This window comes from Lynx canadensis, chromosome B3, assembly GCF_007474595.2.
Source record: "Lynx canadensis isolate LIC74 chromosome B3, mLynCan4.pri.v2, whole genome shotgun sequence".
NCBI classification, from domain to species: domain Eukaryota; kingdom Metazoa; phylum Chordata; class Mammalia; order Carnivora; family Felidae; genus Lynx; species Lynx canadensis.
The window spans coordinates 18323388-18345717 of NC_044308.2; the positions used below are offsets into that span (position 1 = coordinate 18323388).

General features: G+C 40.5%; 1 protein-coding gene across 1 annotated transcript in view; it reads right to left on the reverse strand.

The window, feature by feature from the left end:
- Positions 1-4533: 4533 nt before the first annotated feature.
- The window catches only part of CERS3 (ceramide synthase 3), a 78542-nt gene continuing 60745 nt past the window's right edge, over positions 4534-22330 (reverse strand). Inside the window, exon 10 of the mRNA XM_030320256.1 lies at positions 4534-4819. Coding sequence (XP_030176116.1) covers positions 4655-4819 — 165 coding nt within the window. The 3' untranslated portion in view covers positions 4534-4654. The remainder of the gene's footprint in view (positions 4820-22330) is intronic.

Consider the following 22330-nt stretch of genomic DNA (forward strand, 5'->3'; position numbering starts at 1 on the left):
TAGTAAAGCTGCTGGATTGTAATATGCACATACATCCAATTTTAGGAAATGACAAACATTTTCAAAGCCTTCCTAATGATTAATGAAATTGAGCGCCTTTTCATATATTTACTTAACTGTTATGGTATTCTGTAAAGCATCTGGTTAAGTGCCTTGTTGATTTTTTTTTTAATTGGGTTGTCAGATTTTATTTGTAGGAGTTCTTTATATGTGTTGGATATGAGTCTTGTCAGTTTTAAGTATTGCAGATATTTTCTCCTGCTCTATGGCTTTCCCTTTCACTCTCTTCATGGTGTCGATTGAGAAATAGAATTTCTTTATTATTATTTACTCTGATTTGTTAATGTTTTCCTTTATGTGTAATGCTTTATTTTTTTAAGTTTTATTTCTATTGAGACAGAAAGAGAGAAAGAGAGCGTGCAAGCAAGGGATGTGTGGAGAGAGGGAGAAAGATCCCAAGCAGGCTCCACAGTGTCAGCAGAGAGGCCGACTAGGGGCTTGAACTCATGAACCGTGAGATCATGACCTGAGCCAAAGTCAGATGCTTAACTGAGCCACCCAGGTGCACCCCATATTGCTTTTTGTTTTAAGAATCCTTTGCTTATCTTAAGGTCATGAAGATGTATGTCCTCTTATGTTTTCCTTTGGAAGCTTTTTCACATTTAGATCTACAAAAACACCTGGAATTTATTTTGTATATGGTGTTAGGTAAGGATCAAGTTTAATTTTTATCCTTAAGATAGCCAACTGTGCATATATGCATGAGTTTGTTCCTGGTCTTTATACAATTTTATTCTATTTGTCTATCCTCATACCAATCTCACACTGCTTTACTATCTTTTTCGGTAGTATGTCCTGGTACTTAGTAAAATGAGTTCTCTTGCTTTGTTATTTTAAAGATTGTCTTAGCCAGTCTTGTTTCTTCATATTTCTGTATAAATTTAAACACACACACACACACACACACACACTATGCGTGGGATGTTTTGCATTTCATTTGTAATATGAGTTTTTATTTACTTTTTTCAAGCCTCACAATTTTTATTTCTTGAAATATTACATTAGGCAGGATGAAAAATACAATGTTGAATATATTCAGGATGATGGGCATCATTAATGGACATCCCTGTCTCAGTGCTCATCCCTTTGGGGAAAGCTTTCAGTATTTGGCCATTATAGCATCATATTATGCTGGCTTGATGCTTTTTGAAGGTGCTATTAAATCAGGTTAAGGAAGTTCCTTCTTACTTTTCTGTGAAGTTTTTTTTTCAAATAAATAATTGTTGAATTTTATCTAAAGCTTTTGAAGATATGGCTTTTTCCTTTACTCTTTTAAAATGGTAACATTGATTTTCAAATAATAAATCAACCACAACTTCCTGAAATAAACCCAACTTGTCTGTCATGCATTCTCTTCTTTACATATTGTTGAATTCAGTTTGTGTTGAGGAATTTTGTACTTATGTTCACAAATGATTTAGCTAATAGTTGTTGGGTTTTTGCCTCCTAATATTCTTTTCAGATTTTAGTATTGAGATTATGCAGGCCTTATGAGACAAGTATGGATGTGTTCCTTTGGTCTCTACAGAAGTTTGTATAATACCTGTGTTAATTACTCCTTAAATATTGGAAGAATCCACTGGATGAACCATCTGGGCCTAAAGATTTTGTGTGTGTAGGGGGTAGAGGAGTGGATTTCAAAATTTTGGATTGAATTTTGTTTCATTTAGATGGCTATTTAAATATCTACTTCTTTTTGTGCCCATGTTAACAAGTTGCATTTTTCTAGGAACTTACACATTTTGTTCACGCCTTCAAATTTACTGACATAAAGTTGCTCGTAACATTCTCTTATCTGTTGAATGTCTACTTGCTCTACAGTCACAGTGAAAATGTGGTCAAGAAAGTTCCTTTCGGATCAGTCCTCTTTCTTAGCACTTCAACATTGCCTTGCACCACAGGCCCCAGATGCCATGACCCAGGTTAGACCCCAGCCCACACTGGTCTGTCCGCACTGTCTACAGCCAAGCGGGTCACCCCTGTCAGGCCTATTTCCTCTTGTCTGGAGTCTGATACGCCAAAGGCAGCAGCCTTAGTGTCCTAACTTGGTTCTACCCTTCTCCCTGTTCCCTCTGATTTCCGGCAGGGCATTTCTAGAGGCAAATCTTTTTTTTTCCACTTGTCGGTGAGAGCGATAATGATCTCTCAGAAGCCAAGCAATGTGTGTGCTGAATCTACTCCTCCGGATTCTGTCTTTGCTTTATTGTAAGTCTTCACCATTATGATAACATTGGTGGCACAGTGGACTGTGTTTTTATAAAGTCATCTGGCATAGTGTGAGCCCTTGGTTCTGGTAGGAAGAGAGGTGACCTTTAAAATGACCACAAAAGCCATAGAGGATGTTACAAAAATGCATATCTACCTTTCCAGAGGTAGTTCAGTGCTTCCGGTTGTATCAGAGAGAGCTGAAGTTGGCCTATCAAGTTTACCTTTCACATTTAAATAAGAAAAAAAAAAAAAAAAGAACTGGAGGCTAGAGCAGCCAATAAACATGTTTTTACCTTGAGAAGATAATTTGGTACAGAGACAAGACCAAAATAAATCAAGGAAAAAAACAGTCTGTTAACTGGAAACATAAAACATAGTGTCTCAATGGGATTTTTCTTCCACCAATAATAATAATATAATATAATATTAATAATTTAACACCTATGTCCTAAAGGGAGTGGAAGCATTCTAGATTTATATTAAAACATTGTACATATGATGCCTATGTCGTACTCATAAAAGCAAAGAACAGGCAGAGAAAACTTGACATAGGTTTTTCTGTTCTAATGACTCTTCAGGAAGAGATCTTGATGGGGAAAGAATTAGCAAGGGTTTTGAGTTTTGTCTTTGTTCATCCTGAAGATTTTAAAAACATCTTTTTATTAAAGAATAAAAACCGGGGACCCCTTGCTGGGCCATGCCTTTCCACTCAGCAGCAGCAGCCCGCATCAGGGGGGCCTGTGTGGATGTCTTGCCAGCCCTCACAGCCCTAACTCCCGCTTGGTTTTATAATAGGGGCCCCAAGCAAATGGGACAAAAGTGCAAAATGTGGCCCCCAAAGTATGAGAGATTGGTGTGTGTGTGTGTGGAGGGGTATTTGTGTGTTCCGTTCAAGCTCTTCCTCTGCAAGGCTCAGCCTCTCCTCAGCCAGCTGAACCCTAAGTCTCAGGTCTGCCCTGCACTCTGGGCTCAGATGTGCCCCCTGAGGGGGCCGCCAGCAGGCTACTGACCCACCAGCCTGTATTGGTATCTGTATCTGTATTCCCTGAGTGGTCTGCAGCCCCAAGAGCTGCCATTGACTCTAACACTTGTCCTTGGACATTTCTCAGGGGGTATTTTGCAGCCTTTTGTTTTGTTCTGTCTTACTGTTGAGCAGTCTGGGTTGCATAGCAGAGATGAAAGAGCGTGGCATCCTCTTTCTGTTTCTAAGATTTCACTTGGGTCAACAGCTCGCACGCATGTCATGCCCCAAAGGCTCAGGTTTTCTGGGAAATAATGGCTAGGTGAGCAGCCTGCCCTGGGTCTGACTCTCCGGGACAGGCCCCCAGAGGGATCCTACTGCTGTCTGGGCAGCTCTGCCAGCCTGAAGGAGGGGCTCAGGGCAGGGGCAGGGGCAGGAAAGCTTCCTTCTCAGGAAGCAAGTCAGAGGCCAGCAAAAGACAATAAGGAATTGGGGCCCAGGCTGCCTCCACTGGCCAGGGGACCTGGGGGTAGAGAATTTGGGGGAATTTGAGAATCATCCCTGGGTAGCTGTTACCAAATATAATGGAAACAACCTTCTGGATATTTGCACTTCTGGGTATCTCCAGACACATTTAAAATAAATTTTTTAAGATTGTGCCTTTTGTTCAGGCCTATTCAGTGCCAAGTGTAGCCAGGTTTCTGTCTCCCAGAGTTGGCATCATAGTGAAAACAGGGTCAGGTAACAGTCACATTGCAGTTGGCAGTTATACGCTTTCCTTCTGTTGTTATCTCATTTGATCCTTACTCCAACTCCATGAGGTAGGCCAGGCAAATATTACTATTCCCACTGGACACCAAGGCTTGGAAGGTTTAAAAAAACCACCCACATCAGAAAGTGGCCAGTGAGCCCTGGAAGCCTGGTCACCTCCCTTGGTCCTGCCACTGTTGCATTGCGTCCTCTACATCACTTTGGGAGGCAATGAGCTGTTCTCTGTGGCTGAACGCACCTGAAAAAGTGGGTTCCCCTAGAACCTCCCAAGTAATCCTGAGAGTGAGCAAGGTGGCAAGGTGCAAAGTCCTACTGGCATGACGTGAGCGCATGGAAAACCACCAGTCTCACATATATGAATGAACACAACTGAACTGAAATGGGCCTCTGGAGAAATCCTTGAAATCTTTGACCAGTCTGAGTCCTAACTGCAGTAAAATCCATAGGGATGCTATATTTAACATTTTAACACAAATTAACAACATTTTGTTAAATACATCTCAGGGGGAGAGGAAGGTAGTGGTTGAAAAGAGGAAAGGGCAGAATCTGGGGTTCCTGTGGCTCCTGTAGGCCACAGCTGTGGAGGGGGAAGCAACTCTGGCTTCCAGCAGCCCTTAGAGGACACTGTGACCCGGTAGCTGCATGGACTTCAACCTAACGGCCATGTTGACCGTTGAGAATGAGATGCCTGTTGGCCCCGAGGCCATTCTTCAAACAGTCTCTCTCTTTGCCTTTGGTGGCTTCTTCCTCCTCCTCCTCCTCCTCTTCCTCGTCCTCTTCATACCCATCCTCATCATCACTCCGCACATCGTGGGTGTCCTAGAGAAAGAAAGGAATGGGATGTGACTGACAACCTTCCAGAAAGAGGCTTGAGTGATTAAGAAAACCCAAATCCCAAACCCAGAAAGAAAATGCAAATTTCAAAAACCAAACATTCACCAAGGTAGAACATATCATGGGTCACACAATAAATCTCAACAAACTTAAAGAATTGAAATTATGCAAAGTATATTTCAGATTATAATGGAATTAATCTAGAAATCAATACAAAAAATAGGAAAATCTCAAACCAGTTGGAAATTAAACAACACACACTTGACAATGGATCAAAGAGTAAGTCACAATGGATATTAGAAAACATTTTTATTAAAATGAAACTACAGCATATCAAAATTTGTCAAAGGTAGCTAAATAGTGCTTATAAGGAAATTTATAGCATTAAATGTTTATATTAAAAAGACAAGTCTCAAATAATTTGAGCTTCCACCTTAAGAAATTAGAAAAAAGAAGTGCAAAATAAGCCCAAAGCAAGCAAAAGGGAGGAAATAATAAAGAAATCAATGAAACCAAAAACAGAAAAAACAATAGAGAAAAAGCAGTAAACCAAAAGCTGGTTCTTTGAAAAGATCCATAAAATTGATAAATCACTAGCAAAGGAAAAGAGAGAGAAGGCACAACTTGTCAGAAAATAAAAAGAGGATTCAACTATGGATACTACAAATATTATAAAAATAACAGAATACAATGAGCAATATTATGCATATATATTTGACAACTTGGATGAAATGGACTAATTTCTCAAAAACTACAAACTACCAAAATTCACCCAATATGGCATAGGTAAGCTAAAAAAGTCATATAACTATAGAATAAATTAAATTAGTTATAGATCTTCTGGAAACGAATATCATCAGGCCCAGAAGTTTTCACTGGCAAATTCTATGAAACATATAAAGAATAAATAACACCAAAGTTCCACAATATCTTCCATTAAAAAGAAGGAATACTTCCCAATTTATTTTGAGGCTAGAACTACCCACATACCAAAGCCAGAAAAAAGACAGCATAAGAAAAAACAACTACAGACCAATATCTCTAATGAATATACACATAAAAAACCTCAACACAATAGTCCAAATCAAAACCAGCGATGTATAAAAATAATAATACATCACAATGAAGTGGGGTTAGTCCCAGTAATGCAAGCCTGTTTCAATATTTAGAAATCAATGAATGTAATTCAACCTATTAATAATCCAAAGAAGGAAAAATATATATCAGTTGATGAAGAAAAATCATATGACAAAATTCTACATCCACTCATGATCAAAAAAATTCAGCAAAGAAGAAATAGAAGCTAACATCATACTTAATGATGTATGACCGAACACTTTCCTCCTAAGATTAGGAACAAAGCAAGAATATCTACTTTCACCACTCCTATACAACATTGTATTGGCAGTCCTAGTCAATGTAATAAGGTAAGAAAAAGAAACAGAAGTCAAACAGATTGGAAAGAAAGAAGTAAAAGCGTCACTATTTGAAGATGACATGATTATCTATGTAGAAAATCCCAGAGAATCTACTGAAAGCTCCTAAAATTCATAAGTGAGTTTAGCACAAAGTTGCAGGACACAAGGTTAACACACAAAATCACACACACACACACACACACACACACACACACAATCTGGATTTCTATATGTTTTTTAATGTTTATTTTATTGCTTGAGAGAGAGAGAGAGAGAGAGCATGAGCAGGGGAGAGGCAGAGAGGGAGGGAGACCCAGAATCCGAAGCAGGCTCCAGGCTCTATGCTGTCAGTACAGAGCCTGACATGGGGCTCAAACTCACAACTGCGAGATCATGACCTGAGCCGAAGTTGGAAGCTTAACTGACTGAGCCACCAAGGTGCCCTGCATTTCTAAACAATAATGTAGTAGCCTGAAAAATGTCCTCAAAGATATTAAGTACTAATCCCTAAAAACCTGTGACTGTTACCCGATATGGTAAAGTTTTTGCAGATATGATTAAGAATCTTGAGAAGACTGTCCTGGATAATCTAGGAATGCCCTAAGGCCATCCAAAGTGTATAAGAGAGGCAAAGGGAGATTCAACACAGAGAATAGGCAATGTTAAGATGGAGTTAGAGACTGGAGTAATGTGGTTGCAAAAAAGGAATACTGGCAGCCACCAGAAGTTGGAAAAGACAAAGAACAGATTCTCCTACAGCCTCTGGAGGGAACACAGCCCTGCCACACCTTGATTTCAGCTCAAAACTGATTATAGACTTCTGGCCTCCAGAACTGTGAAAGAATAAATTTGCTGTTTTAAGCCATCAAGTTTGCTGTTTCAAGCCATCAAGTTTTGTTACAGCAGCCACAGGAAACTAACATGACTAGCAATGTCTGACTAAAAACTGAAATTTAAATATCTGTAACATTACAAAAGTTTCCAAAAAATAAAATGCTTAGGTACAAATCTAACAAAACACATATAGGATCTGTATGTAAAATCTATAAAACTCTGACGAAAGAAATCAAAGATCTAAATAATTGGAGAGATATACTATGTTCATGGATTGGAAGATTAAACATAGTAAAAATGTTAATTACCCCCAAGTTGATCTACAGATTCCACACAATACCAATTAAAATCTCAGCAAGATTTTTTGTACATACAGACAAGCCAACTCTAAAATTTATATGGAAAAGCAAAGAAACTAGAAGAGCTAAAGCAATTCTGATAAAATTGGAGGACTCAAACTACCCAAATTTGAAACTTACTATAAAGTTATAGTAATCAAAGCTGGGTGGTATTAGCAAAGGGATAAGCACATAGATCAGTGGAACAGAATAGAGAATCTAAAAATAGGCACACATAAATATGGCCAATTGAGTTTTGACAAAGGTGCAAAAGGAATTCAATGGAGAAAGAATAGTGTTTCCAACAATGTTGGAACAATTAGAAATCCATAGGCAAAAAACTAAACTTTAACCTAAGTGTCATATCTTACACAAAAGCCAACCCAAAATGGATCATAGATCTAAATGTAGAATATAAGACTATAAAACTTTTAGAAGAAACCCGTGACCTTAGGTTGGGTGAGGGGTTCCAAGATGTGGAACAACAACAACAACAACAACAACAAACTCCATTGGAAAAAAACAATAATCTGGACTTCATCAAAATGAAGTCCACTATAAAAAACACTATTTAGAGAATAAAAAGACAAGGTGCAAACTAGGAAATAATATTTGCCAACCTCATAGCCGACTTGTATGCATAATAAAGAACTCTCAAAACTCAACAATAAGAAAAAAGCAAACCAACTGAAAAGTGGGCAAAATATGCAAAGAGAAGCATTTCCTTAAAGAGGATACAGGATGTCAAAAAGCATTTGAAAGGATGTTCAACATCATTAACTGTTAGCAAAATGCAAATTAAAACCAGGATGAGATACAACTATAAACCCATTAGAATACCTAAAATTAAAATTACTGACAATACCAAGTGCTGACAAGGACGCAGAGTGACTGGAAGGAACTCTTACACATTGCTGATGGAAATACAAAACGGTACAGGCACTTTGGAAAATAGTTTGACAGTTACTTATAAAGCTAAACATACATTTACTATATATGGCAGCAATCCTATTTCCGAGTATCCACCCTGGAGAAATGAACATTATGTTCACATAAAAACAAATGTTTATAACATCTCTATTCATAACTGCGAATATTGGAAGCAACTCAAATGTTCTTCAATCAGTAAATGGATAAATGGTGGTGCATCTGTACAATGCAATACTACTTACCAATGAAAAAGAAACAAGTGTTGACATTTACAAGAAATTGGGGGAATCTCAGAGGCATTATGCTAAGTGAAAATAAATTAGTTTTAAAAGGATACCTACCATATGATATACTAATATTATTAACATTCTCTTCTTTTTAAAAAATGATTTTTACATTTTTCTTAAAGTTTATTTTGAGAGAGAGAGAGCAAGGGAAGGGGGGAGAGAGAGAGAGAGAGAGAGAGAGAGAGAGAGAGAGAGAGAGAATCCTAAGCAGGCTCCTCACTGACAGTGCGAGTGCACACTGACACTGACACCGGGCTCGAACTCACTAACAGCGAGATCACATTTACATGCTCTTCTTGAAAAGACCACCTATCTGGATGGAGAAGGGATGCCAGGGGCACCATTACGGTGATGGCTACACAAATCTATACCTGTGTATAGAGTCATCAAACTTTATACAGATGGGAAAAAGTCAATTTTCCCAATGGTGTTTAAAAATTAATCGTATTTCTTTTCAGATAGCAAATACTACGGTTTTCCCAATATGCATTTGCTAAGTAAAGTATTACTCATGTAGGCCTTTTGGTTGTCAAGATGCTCTTATTGTCGGGAATTAGGATGGGTTCTATTTTCTTTATGCAGGGACTCTTTCAAGGGCAGTTCTTAATGAAGGGGTATAGGCTCCCCCACCTCTCTCAGGTATTCTCAGAGAAATTCTGGGAGGAAGACTCTCAGAAGAATGACATTGCTACAGATCAGGCTTCATTCCAAAACAGAAAAGATGGTATGGATTATTAGAACAATACTGAGAACTCAGGCTCTGGGCAAGGCCAGGGTTGGCCATGACCCCGCACCCCTCTAAACCAGTTCACAAACATCTCTATTAAACTTAGACTAGAAAAGAAAACAAACAAACAAACAAACAAACATGGGAGCATCTGGGTGGCTCGGTTGATTGAGCATCCAACTTCAGCTCAGGTTGCGATCTCCTGGCTCATGAGTTCGAACCCTTCATCAGGCTCTCTGCTGTCAGCACAGAGCCTACTTCAGATCCTCTATCCCCCTATTTCTCTGCCCCTTCCATGCCCCCTGCCCCCCCCAAAGCGAATAGAAATTTAAAAAAAGAAAAAAAACATGGAAGATGAAGGCTGGTTCCTGACACCCCATTTTTTGAGATGCCATCTATAGCCATATGAGTCACTTTCTCCTTTTGTGACCTCCAGACTAAACCTGACCACCTCTGGGTATATGTAACAGAATACCTCCTCTGTGTACAATCTTCCTGCAAACACGGCTTTTGAAAAAAACCAACATACCCATATTCTGCTGCCTTAATCACAGAAATGTCACATCATGGGCTTTTCTCAGTACGATAGGTTCTTTTCCGCAACACAGAAAGGGTCTTAAAGTAAAAAGGCTCACTGTAAACATGGAGGCATAAACTTGGTGTCTCATCTGTTATGCAATGGAGAAAGGCAACCTTTTTATGATATGCTGGGAGCAGGGATCAGAAGTGCTGTTCCCCTCTGCAGATGGGGTCCTTCAGGGAAGGATCATGCGTGGCTGATGATTGCTTTCATGGACCACGCCCCTTGAGTCTCCTTCTTCAAAAGATTTTTGTAGGGAACAAGGGGAAATTTGAGTCAGAATAAAGAAATAAATTTCTCTCCAGAAAAGCAGACTAGCATCTACTGTCCCATTTCTCCAGGACTTAAGGAGCTACTTCAGCTGAGATATGAACTGGTCCTAGAAGATGCTTCCCATTGCCCCAAGCCACATCTCCAGCCCTCTTACCTCTAGGAAGGGGTCCTGGACCAGTGGAGCCTTCTGGAAATTAATGGCGTCTAATGGTCACAAAGGTTGGGGAGCATCACTGATTTTCAGTAAGCAGTGGCTAGAGATACCATATATCCTACAATGTGCCTGACATCCTAGCATCCTGCCAGACCTCTGTGTAAGTGAAACTGTGTTTCTGTGTTTAATCATCCAAGCCTAGAACCTAATTCCATTTTACATTCAAGCATGGTAATTCTTGTGTGGTTTTAATATACTCTCAATTCTCCAGGAACATAACTATGTACACAATTCAAAGGAAGGCTATACTTTGTTTTGTTCAGGGCTTCATAATTTCAGAAAACCATGTCACAGATGACACAACACTACCGGGGGGAAGTTGAGTCCCAGCACAACATGCCTGCATCAGTCTGTGTTTACAGCTGCCCCATTCATGGTGAGTCTCCACATGAGCAAGCACGGCATCTGTTGACCCCAGGATCCTCTTGAGTGTAGTTTTGCACGTAGGTTACACATGAAATGAATGTTTTATCAGAAATGCCTCTTATTATATCTTTTTCTATTACAGTTGTGGCATTATATTAATTTTGAAATTATGATTATAGGTGAGTTATATTACCTGGGATTTTTTTTTAATTTTGAGAGAGAGAGAGAGAGAGAGAGAGAGAGATTGAGAATCTTAACCAGGCTCCACGCTCAACATGGGGCCCAACGCGGGACTCAATCCTATGACACTGGGACCATGACCTGAGCTGAAATCAAGAGTTGGACGCTCAACCGACTCAGCCACCCAGGCGCCCCCTTAACCTGGGAATTTAATTTCAGGCTAGCGAATGGGATACGGGTCCAGTAGGATTGAGAACCATGGCCCTAGATGATGCATCAAGCTCAGAAAGGATTTTTGGATAGTGAGAGTTTGTTAGATGAATGTACAAGTGGTTGCATGTTATGCAAGCTTACATAATATAAATCGGAAATTATGGGTATTAAAGTATTGCTAAAAGCTCATGTTATATTCAATTTTATCTTGTATATGCCGTCTATAATAAAACCGTAACAGCAGTGGAAACCTCAAAGGGATTTTTTTCCTCTGCTCTAAAAGTCCGCTGTGCTCCACCTATTCATTCCCCCCTCTTCCCCAACCCCTCGTGACCACTGACCTGTCTACTGCCTCACAGATTTGTCTTTTCCAGAATGTCATATAGTTGGAATCATAGAGTATGTAGTCTTTTAAGATTGGCCTCTTTCACTTAGTTATGTGCATTAAGGTTCCTCCATGTCTTTTCATGGCTCAATTGCTCATTTCTTTTTATTGCTAAGGAATATTCCACCGTCGGAGGTACCACAGTTTATGTACACATCCACCTATTGGAGGACGTCTTGGTTGCTTCCGGGTTTTGTCAATTGTGGATAAGGCTGCTATAGACACTCATGCTCTAAATGTCTATGTGCTGAGCACTGGACCAAGCAGCTAGTGTGAACAATAACATTCCCTCCTCACAGTAACCCTAGGACATAGGAGCCAGTCTCTTTACTTTACAAGAGAGGAAACTGAGGCTCAGAGGGATTAAGTAACTTAGAAGGCCACACAGCTAAGAAAGGCAGATCGGATGAAAACCCTACTCTAAGCTTAGAAACTGTGAACTGCAGTGCTCTACAGACCCCTGCTGGAGTTTTATGCACACACACTTGAGACAGAGCACCCAGGAGGCAGACGCTCAGTTCTGTTTGAGGTCAGTTCTCTGCATAAGAAAGCTGCCTCTCCTTTCCTACTGAACAGAGCACCAGCGGTCTCCTTATGCCTCCTCACCCTGTTCTGACTCTGCCCTTGGTACCAGCAGGACTGACTTCGAAGCATAAAATTGGAAATAATGAAAATCACCCCTAATTAATTATTTTTACTCTGTGAGACAAACACTGACATGTTTTGTTCTGTTCTGTTTCATTGCAAAAACGGTGGTTGAGACCTAGGAAACTGGATTACTGATCTGCCACCCACAGTTTGAAAAAAGCTGACTTCGGGTATGCCAGAAAAAAGAGGTTTTTCTAAATAGCCCAAATCAGAGAATATTAAAATGCAAACCATAATGCATGTTCTGCAAAGCACCTTTTCACAACTACAAATCTTTCCCAGCAATTACAACACTTAACAGAAATCAAAAACAAATCAAGCTTGCTCTAGTGGAACAAGGAATTAAATACTTGCTAAAGGTCAAGCCACAGTGTTTTCTGGAACACTACCTGTCTGCTTTGACAGAGTGCCAAGACTCTGCTTACACAGCAGCATTGAGTCTGTCTCTTGGAATCAGCCCATTTCTTTTCCTGCATTGCCTTTCCCTACACTGTTCTCTGCACACTTTTAGTTGTCACTGGGCTAGTAGAACTTGTCTCATGCAAATGTTGGCCTGAAACCCTACCACAAATTATTAAAGGCCCAAGAAAATGCACGCATAAAGAGGACCCAGAACCTTTTGAAGAGTGAACTGGACCTTGGATCAGCAGCCAAAGGGTCACAGCTACTTGGTTCAGTTCTCCCACTTGCCCAAGCGTATGGGCTCACATGCTCACCGTGATCTGCCCACCTGAGCTGCCTCTCAGTGAAGGTCTCAGCAGCCGCCGTTACAGGGAGCACATCACTATCTGATCGCTTTAGATAGCACTCTTTTGAATTGGCAAAGATATCTATATGCAACTGAACTTTTTCCAGAAATGACCTGGGCCCTCTAGAACACGTTATTAACAATATTATTCATTCCACGATTGAAGTGGATGAGTATAATTTTTGCAAAGTCTTTTAAGAATCCCCTTCTCACCTGGTAGCAACCTTTGGTTGCACAAAACGGTGGTGGAAAGAATGAGGGACAGGTTACGTATGTAGCGGAGATCGTGTTACTAGCTCTAATGGGGGCTCTGGAGCCCCCACATCACCAAAAGGCATCAATATTGGCAAATGTCATCTGCCTGGCACTCCAAGAGGGCGGAGAAGATGTGTGTTCAGAGGATGGGCTGAAATCACAGCCACTGTGAAGGGAGACTGGCAGTCAGTTTGGAAGCATCCCATACACTAGAAGAAATAGAAACCTCTGAAATTGGGGGACGCCTGGGTGGCTCAGTCAGTTAAGCGTCCAACTTCAGCTCAGGTCGTGATCTCATGGTTTGTGGGTTTGAGCCCTGTGTCGGGCTCTGTGCTAGCAGCTCAGAGCCTGGAGCCTGCTTTGGATTCTGTGTTTCCCTGTCTCTCTGTTCCTCCCTCCACCCCCAAAGATGAATAAACATTAAAAAGAAAGAAAGAAAGAAAGAAAGAAAGAAAGAAAGAAAGAAAGCTCTGAAATTGGGATAAAAATGGCCTTCCTCAATTAAAGTCATGAAGTCAAAATACCCCTTTGAAGAGTGGGTGCCAGGAATGGGGGCACAGAGCTGAACTGACTTATGTCCAAAGACTCAAGCATCTGATCCCTAAAGTAATGAACACACTTCCAGCTTCTGCTAGTCTCCTTTTCTTTTGGGGAGCTCACAAAAAACTGGCTGACTTTGTAATAGTACATGGTAATTACCTTCGGTTGGTGTCAGATCTCTTGGACACAGAATGCCAGGATCAAGATCACAGCACCAGCTGCCTATAATTCTGAGTGCGAGTCAACATAGTACCTAGCCCTTTATGTCCTGTGGAGGTTGGATCCACATCCCTGAAAACATACCCTGAGATTGGCTTGTCTGTGTACACAGAATGTTTCCTCTTGAATTTCAGAGCCAGACACAAAAGTTGTTTTTTAAACTGCCCCAACTCACCAGTGTAAGCTAGAATATAACCCTTGAACAACATGGGGTTTAGGGGCACTGACCCCTGCACAGTTGAAAATCCACGTATAACTTTTGACTCACCAAAAATTTAACTGCTAGTAGTCTACTGTTAACTGGAAATGTTATCAATAACATGAATAGTTGACTAACACATATTTTCTGTGTTACATGTACTATATACTGTATACTTAAAATGAACTAGAGAAAAGAAAATATTAAGACAATCATAAGGAAGAGAACATACATTCACAGTACAGCACAGTTCAAACCCGTGTCGTACAAAGGCCAAGTGTGCATTCTATTTTCCACTGATGGCTTTTTTCATTTCACTTGGTGCTATCAATGTCTCTAATTTCCTTAAGAAATGAATTCATTTTTCTAAGGCTTATGGGGGCTTTGAAAAATGAGCTTCTAAGAGAAGAAGTCAGTTTTAGGGCTAGGTGGATTCTAGAAAGTGTCTTGTCAAACATGTTCATTTTCCAGGTTAAATAAGAGCTTCAAGACTCCATCGCACCCAGCTGAGCGACACAGCCCCGCAGCAGCCGCATGGTTCTTGATAACAACCATAGATGTCTTTCATATTCTCTGTATTACTTAAAAATTAATTTACAATGTACCAGACTCTGTCATAATCATCCAATTGCGATGGATGTGGAAAATGATTTGGTTTCGTAAATGTAATTTGCTTTGGGGATTAGAACCATTAAAATTAGCGCATTCTCTAAACTGCCATATTTTATGGCCTTTAGAAACAGCTTTAGATTCTATGGCCTGGAAATTCGACAATCTAACAAGGCAAAGATACAAAACGATTTTGGGAAAAAAAAAACCCACTAGGATTTAGGTAAGCATCGTTTAAGAAATAATCATAGAAAGGTGGAGGATTAAGTATATAGTCATAGAAAATGTGTATTAAAATTGAAATGTTCAAGTTTGTTTTAAATATTAGCATCCAACAAAGAATTTCTACACTCCATTAAGAAGGGGGGAAAAACACAATGTGACAGAAAAGTAGACAAAGGATCTGAGCAGGCAATTCACGGAAGAGGCAACATTTGTGACAAATAAACTATACAAAATGCTCACTATTAGTAATCAGGAAGATGAGAATTAAAATGAGATTAAAAAAAATCTCACATTCATCAAACTGGTAAATATTGAAAAGTCCGATAAAAGTGAGTGTTGGTGAGGATGTGGGGTTTGAAAGATAGTTTGACAGCATCCAGTAAAGGTGACGTGGGAATCCTCCCTACAGAGAAACTCTCATTATACATTCCCAAGGAGACAGATATAAGGATGTTTATGGTACAATTGACTGTAAACAGGAGGCTAAACAGAGTGTGGAGTATCTGATTGGTGGAAAACTGTACAGGAGTTAAATGAACTGATCCACAGAGTAACATGTATCAATGTGAATGTCATGGATAAAGAAAACAAGATGCACAATTATATATACTAGATGTAAAGTTTAAAAATAAGAAAGCAATACTCCATATTTTTGACTGTATTCAAGTCTAACAAGCATATGAAAGCATGGGTGGAAGGACACAGCTTCAGTGGTTCTCTTTGCAGGGAGAGAGAGGGGAATACAATCTTTCTTTCTAGTTTCTCTTAGGTGATTCCATCTAGTGTGCAGTAGGCCCTCAGTATCTGTTTGATGGGTGAGTGAATGAACGAATCTAACACCACAGCAGAAACCCCCACCTTGACTCCCAAATTTATACCCCCGTGTGGACCTCTCTCCCTGGCTTCAAACTCAAATGCTCACAGCTAGACAATCTCCTCTCAGCTGCCTAATGGGCTTATCAAATGCTGGTCAACTCATACACCACCTCTTCTCCGGTCTTCCCTATTTCAGCAAATGGCACTTCCATTCATTCAGTTGTTCCAGACAAAAACCTCCAGATCATCCTCAGTCCTGCCCTGTATGGGAGACCTTGTTTCCCAGCCCATCACACTCAGTGGGGCTCTTTGGTACAGACCTCTTCCCTTGTCTTCAGCAATTTCCAAATTGCATCAAATCCCTGTGGCCAGGATCTAGATTCTGCGTTGGCTTGGCCCATGGGCTCAGCAAACTGTAGCACAGCAGTCAGCAGAGCTGTGCCACACAGGTTTGGATCCCCAGAGCCCCCTCCTGACCTAGAGCACTTTGCAGCAGACTCATGACAACCACTTCAGAGAGTTCTTGCGGGACAGGGCCGTTGCCTTGGCTCAGAGGAGCCATGCTGCCATTGTTGCTGAGATTTCTGAATAAGGAAAATTCACAAAGTATCTCACCACTGTCCTTCTCCAGTGGTAGACAAAATACAACTTGTTCTTAGGCAACCCCAATCCACCAGCTCACATTCAAAATGGAATACATAACATTATTATGGCCCATAGCAACTAGAGTATCGTGGGGCTATTCTATACCAGAGTTTCCCAACTGGTGTGCCAGGAAAAGGTTAAAATATGCTGAGACATTGATTCCTTTAGATCTTGGAGCAGCTACCAGAGCCCCAGTCTCCTCATTCTTTGGACGGTAGCGTCGATTTTCCCTAGCATGCTGTGCAAGTATCAGTCTTTCAGTGCCCTGAGGGAAGGAAGATTGGGAAGCGCTGTATGGGGCTGAAAGAAATGTTTCAATAAGTAGCAACCTTGGAAGACTTCCTCCTAAGTACAGTTGCTTGAACTAGAGATGGGAAACTGTGTAGCTCAAACTTGGATGCTGTGATTCCAGGGGAGGGAAAGGTATGTGCGAAGGGCAGGAGGGGAGAATTAGCTGCTTCCAGGACATGAACGGTTCTGCTGCTTAGACCCAACATTCGACAAAGTTAAGAAGAGAAGAAATGACAAGACAGAAATGGTCACTAAGTGAATGAAAAGGAACCAAGAATGACTGCTTGGCATGGTCAACCCTACCACTATTCCCTTCCCAACCCAAACTGTACATGACCATGAAGGAATGGAAAGTTGGTAGTGTTATAAATGTATTCATTTTCACCCAGTTCCAACTGAAAAATAAGCTACAATCTTATTCTCTCCATTCATCAGAACTTTCCCAATGCAGTTGCCTGATTTCAAAAGGAAATGGCTGGCAACCATTTGGAATTATCATTTGAATAATTTTAAACCACCAATATTTACATCTGAAGAAATGCTACCCAGCTAATTACACGGAGCTTGGCTTCTGAAGAACTAGCAAGTTTGGCTGTTCCGGCATAACCTACCTTCCCTCTGTATAGAATGACAATGGTAGGTGGGAAAGCAAGAAATACTTTGGGAACACCACCAACCACAAAGTGGAATCAGCCAAAAGAGAAAGAAGTTCATCCATCTATTCCAGGCACCTCAGCCTAGGCACTCTTGACATTGTGAGCCTGGCAATTCGTGGTGTGGGGACTGTTCTACTCATTTAGGATGGTTAGCAGTAAGTTTCTTTAGTTTCTTTCCACTAGATACAGCTGTGACAATCAGAAATGTCTCCAGAGATTGTCAAATGTCTCTGGAGGGCAAAATCCCCACTGAGAACAACTGGCTCAAAAACTATTTCTTGAGCCCAGTGCATTGTGCAAGGCATCAAGGACATAATAGTCTTTGTTTTCAGATAACTTACACTAGAAGAGCCAAATGCTAAGAGCTCAAACAAATAACAATAAATATAGAACTACACATTTATAAGTGTTACTATGAAGTAGAGTAAACCACCATGTGTAAATTAGGGATCTCACTTAGATGGGGTGACGTCAGGTAGCTGTGCCAGGGAAATGGAACTCGGAGGTTGTAACCTGAAGGGTAAGTAGGAGTGGTCAGGAAAGAGTGGGGTGAAGAACGTTTCAAGAAGAAATAGTATGTGCAAAGGGCCTGAGGTGGGGTAAAATCTTGTCACGTTTGAGGGATCAGAAAGGCCAATGCAGCTGAAGCATAGTGAGAAACTATGGAGCATGTCCTAAGATGAAGTCAGGGAGTGAGCATGGACCGGATTATCAATTTCAAAGATCACGGTCAGGAGGTATATTTTACTTCTAAGTCCAACCAGAAGCCATTGTGCAGCACCATCTGAGATAGCAACGACCAAAACAGACAAGGCGTCTATACTCAGAAAACTCCTGCTCTAATGGGGGGAGCTGGTTGCTATATAACAGCATTCCTGATTGCTGTGTGGAAGGGGCTGGAAGGACTTCGGAGACACCAGAGGTAGAGGCTGTGCAGGCTGTGACTGTAGTCCAGGGGAGCAGTGGCACAGATTGGAGGGTTTGCACTGGAGATGCAGAAGGGGTGTTACTTAAGAAAGATCAGTGCCCAACGGCCCCCCGGTTTGGAAGGGACATTTAGGCTCATCTAATCTAGTTTCTGTTGACACATCCACACTCCTGCTCATACATCTCCAATAACTACAGTAATTGTCCAAAAGGAGTCTGTGTACTTCCTTCAAACATCGGTCAGTTTTTCAAACATTTAAAGACAGTTAAATCCTCTTCAAGCTAAATATTCCAATTTCCTCCCACAGGTCCTCATATGACACAACATCAGAACCCCTCCCCGTGCTGTGTTATCTTAGAGAATATACTCCCATCTGTAGCCATAAATCTGAGTTGTATTAATGTGTGTAACACAACCAGCACCACCCAAGTCATACATGACTTATCACTTTCATATCCACCAAAAAAAAAAAAAAAAGTGGGAGAGGGGGCGTACAAGAAATGTAAATCAAACCCTGATATCTATACTTCTGGCTTTACTGTTTCGTGTAACTTTTTCTTATATTTTAAGATACTGGAATATAAGATCTTTATCAATTAATCATGATTTCCCTGTTAATGAAGGTAACATCTGGCCCTGGCCTGTCTTCCTAAAAACTGATTGCAAGGATTACCAAGCAAAATAAACATTGACAATGAGGAAAAAATATGCTAATGCTAATGAGATAAAATGCTCATTTCAAGTAAATGAATGATCTCTGCCATAGCATTTCCGTATACCTCTGGGAAAGACATCTGCAGCTATGGTTTCAATAAAATTGTAGAGCTGTGTTTTTGAAATGCCTTAAGGAAACTCTGGGCTTGGGAATCTGTGGTTCTACATTAATGTCAAAAGCCCAGGAGGTCATGAATGACTCATAATGTCCCACTGCTTTTTGAATGGCTCCACATCTAAATCCACAGTTGGCAATGAAACAAAGGACAATATAATAAGCATTTTATGCTGTTTTGAAAGCAAACTTTTCACTTCAACTGTATGAAAAGAAAAAGAGGTGCATTCAGTCAAAGAGTTCAATTTTCTGAACTACTACCCAAATACATTCCTTTTTGTTATATTAGTTCTTATGATCCAAAATGACAAGGTCACAGAAAAAAACAATTGGGTTTTTCTTTCTTTTTTTTTTTCCTCAAAGAGGCTGCATTAAATTTAAATTGGATTCTATCAAACCTAGCTACACAGGGACAGTTACTGTTAGTTACCTGGATCTGAATTTTCTAGACCAGGGCTTCTCAAACTTTAATAGGCATATAATCACCCAGAGTTCTTGATGAAGTACATGCTCTCATTCAGAAGTGGGACCTGAGATACTGCATTTCTGAGGGTTTTTTTTTTGTAAGTTTTCACTTATTTATTTTGAGGAAGGAGGAGCAGAGGAGAGAGGGAGAGAGAGAATCCCAAGCAGGCTCCACGATGCCGGCACAGAGCCTGATGCAGGGCTCGATCCCATGAACTGTGAAATGATGACCTGAGCCAAAATCCAGAGTCAGACGCTTAACCAAATGAGCCAGCCAGGTTCCCCTGGTGAAGCTGCATTTCTAACCAGCTCTAGGTGATGCCCAGGCAGAGTCACCACTGTGGTTAGCAGGCTGTTTCTGAGGCCACAGACTCTCCCTAGATTGCTGCCCTCTGTGAAAAGAGGTGCAGCGAGTCACCTAAGGATCTTTCTAGTTTGAAAATTCCATGATTTTAAATAAGTTTTATTTATTTAGTATCTATATATCATGAGTCTTTAAAAAAATTTTTTAAGTGTATTTGTTTACTTTGAGAGAGACAGAAACAGCGTGAGCAGAGGAGGGGCAGAGATAGAGGGAGGGAGAGAGAATCCCAAGCAGGCTCTGCACCATTAGCTCAGAGCCTGACATGGGACTTGAACTCACAAAACCATGAGGTCATGACCTGAACCAAAACTGAGGGTTGGACTTAACTGACTGAGCTACCCAGGCACCCCCTAAGATGAGTCTTTTTAATCCAGAAAGGCAATAAAAAATTACCAATATGTCTCACTTCCTATAATGGATGGCTGTTTACAAATAATTAGTCAATCATCTTATAAAATGAGTCAGGCCTTTAATTCTCCAGAGAAATGTATTACTTAAAGAATTCTGGGTTTCCACAAAGGAAATAATCTCCAAGTGTTTCAATAGTCTGAGTTTTCTTTTGTAAGAATGTTTTAGCATTGAACACCTATGTGACATGAAAGTCTGCTGCTCTTGTTAAAATTTGCAAGATGGGAGTATTTGTTGAGGTCATGTCCACAAACTCCACACATGTGGGGGAGAAATGCAGCTATCTTTGGTTTTTAGAAAGTAGACAATAAATGGAGAGTCATCCATGGACATCTGTCCACCAGTGGAGAAGACACACAGATACACACATACATGGACTTCTCGACTTTCTAGTGGCTCTCAACCTGAGAGGCAGATCAGAATCACTTATATCAGGGGAAGAAGTCAGTCAAAAATTCCAATGTCTAGGGCCCTCTGGGTGGCTTAGTTGGTTAAGCGTCTGACTCTTGGTTTCAGCTCAGGTCATGATATCACAGTTTGTGAGTTCAAGCCCTGCTTCGGGCTCTGTGCAAACAGCATGGAGCCTGCTTGGTTCTCCGTCTCCCTCTCTCTCTCTGCCCTTCCCCACTTGCTCTTTATCTCTCTCAAAAAAATAAGTAAATAAACATTTAAAAACTTCCAATGTCTGGGCCTTGTCTCATAAATCCTGATTTAAATGGTCTGAGTTAGGACCTGGCCATGAGTGTCCTTCTTTAAAGGCTCCACAGGTCATTCTGGTCAGGTGTAGTCAACATAGCTAATGTGTAAAAAGTTCATCTGAAATAAAAAGTGGAAATCCTAGGAGATCTTCTTGTCAGTGTGAGCAGTATACCTCACTCTGTATTTTCCCTAAATATAATCACAATCCTCACCTGATGAAAATATATATCAGGAAAAATAATAAAGACTTTCTTCATGAGACGGTTTATGTAGAATACTCCTGAATTCTTATAACAGACGTCCTAGACAAAAGGTCCTCAGGAACATTTAAGCATCCATCACCAAATGTCCTCTTTTCCATTCTGTTTTTTTTTTAATTTTTTTACATTTATTTATTTTTGATAGACAGAGAGCATAAGTGGGGGAGGGGCAGAGAGAGAAGGAGACACAGAATCCAAAGCAAGCTCCAGGCTCTGAGCTATCAGCACAGAGCCCGATACGGGGCTCGAACTCACAAACTGCAAGATCATGACCTGAGCCAAAATCGAATACTTAACCGACTGAGCCACCTAGGGGCCCCTACTACTTTTCCATTCTTAAGCAAAACATTCAAATGATAAGCTTATTAAGCAAAGTGATGTTTAATAAGAAGGAATATAACTTCCATCACAAATCACCACCATCACCAGACAATCCCCAAATGGAGGAAATGTGACTTGGCCCATGTGAAAAAGACTTAGAGGTTTTAATCAATTTCAAGCTCACTATAAATTAACAATGTAATGTGATTATCAGCAACTCGAAGCAAAACTAGGCTGCATCGATGGAAGTAGAGTTTTCACAAAATGAGACATCAGACCTGCTTTTGTATTAGTTAGACCATGTGTAGAAACTGATGCTCATTTAAAGGAGAATCTGGATAAAATGAAATGAGAGAGGTAGGTGAAAAAGCTCAATAGCATACCTTGGGATGAGGTACAGTTTAAAGAATTGGAGATGTTTAAACATTTTTTTAAGTTTATTTATTTATTTTGAGAGAGAGAAAGTGAGAGGGAGAGAAAGAGAGAGAGTGGAGGAGATGCAGAGAGACGAGAGAGAGAGAGAATCCCAAGCAGGCTCCACACTGTCAGCACAGAGCCTGATGTAGGGCTTGATCTCACGAACCATGAGATCATGACCTGAACCAAAACTGAGAGTCAGACACTTA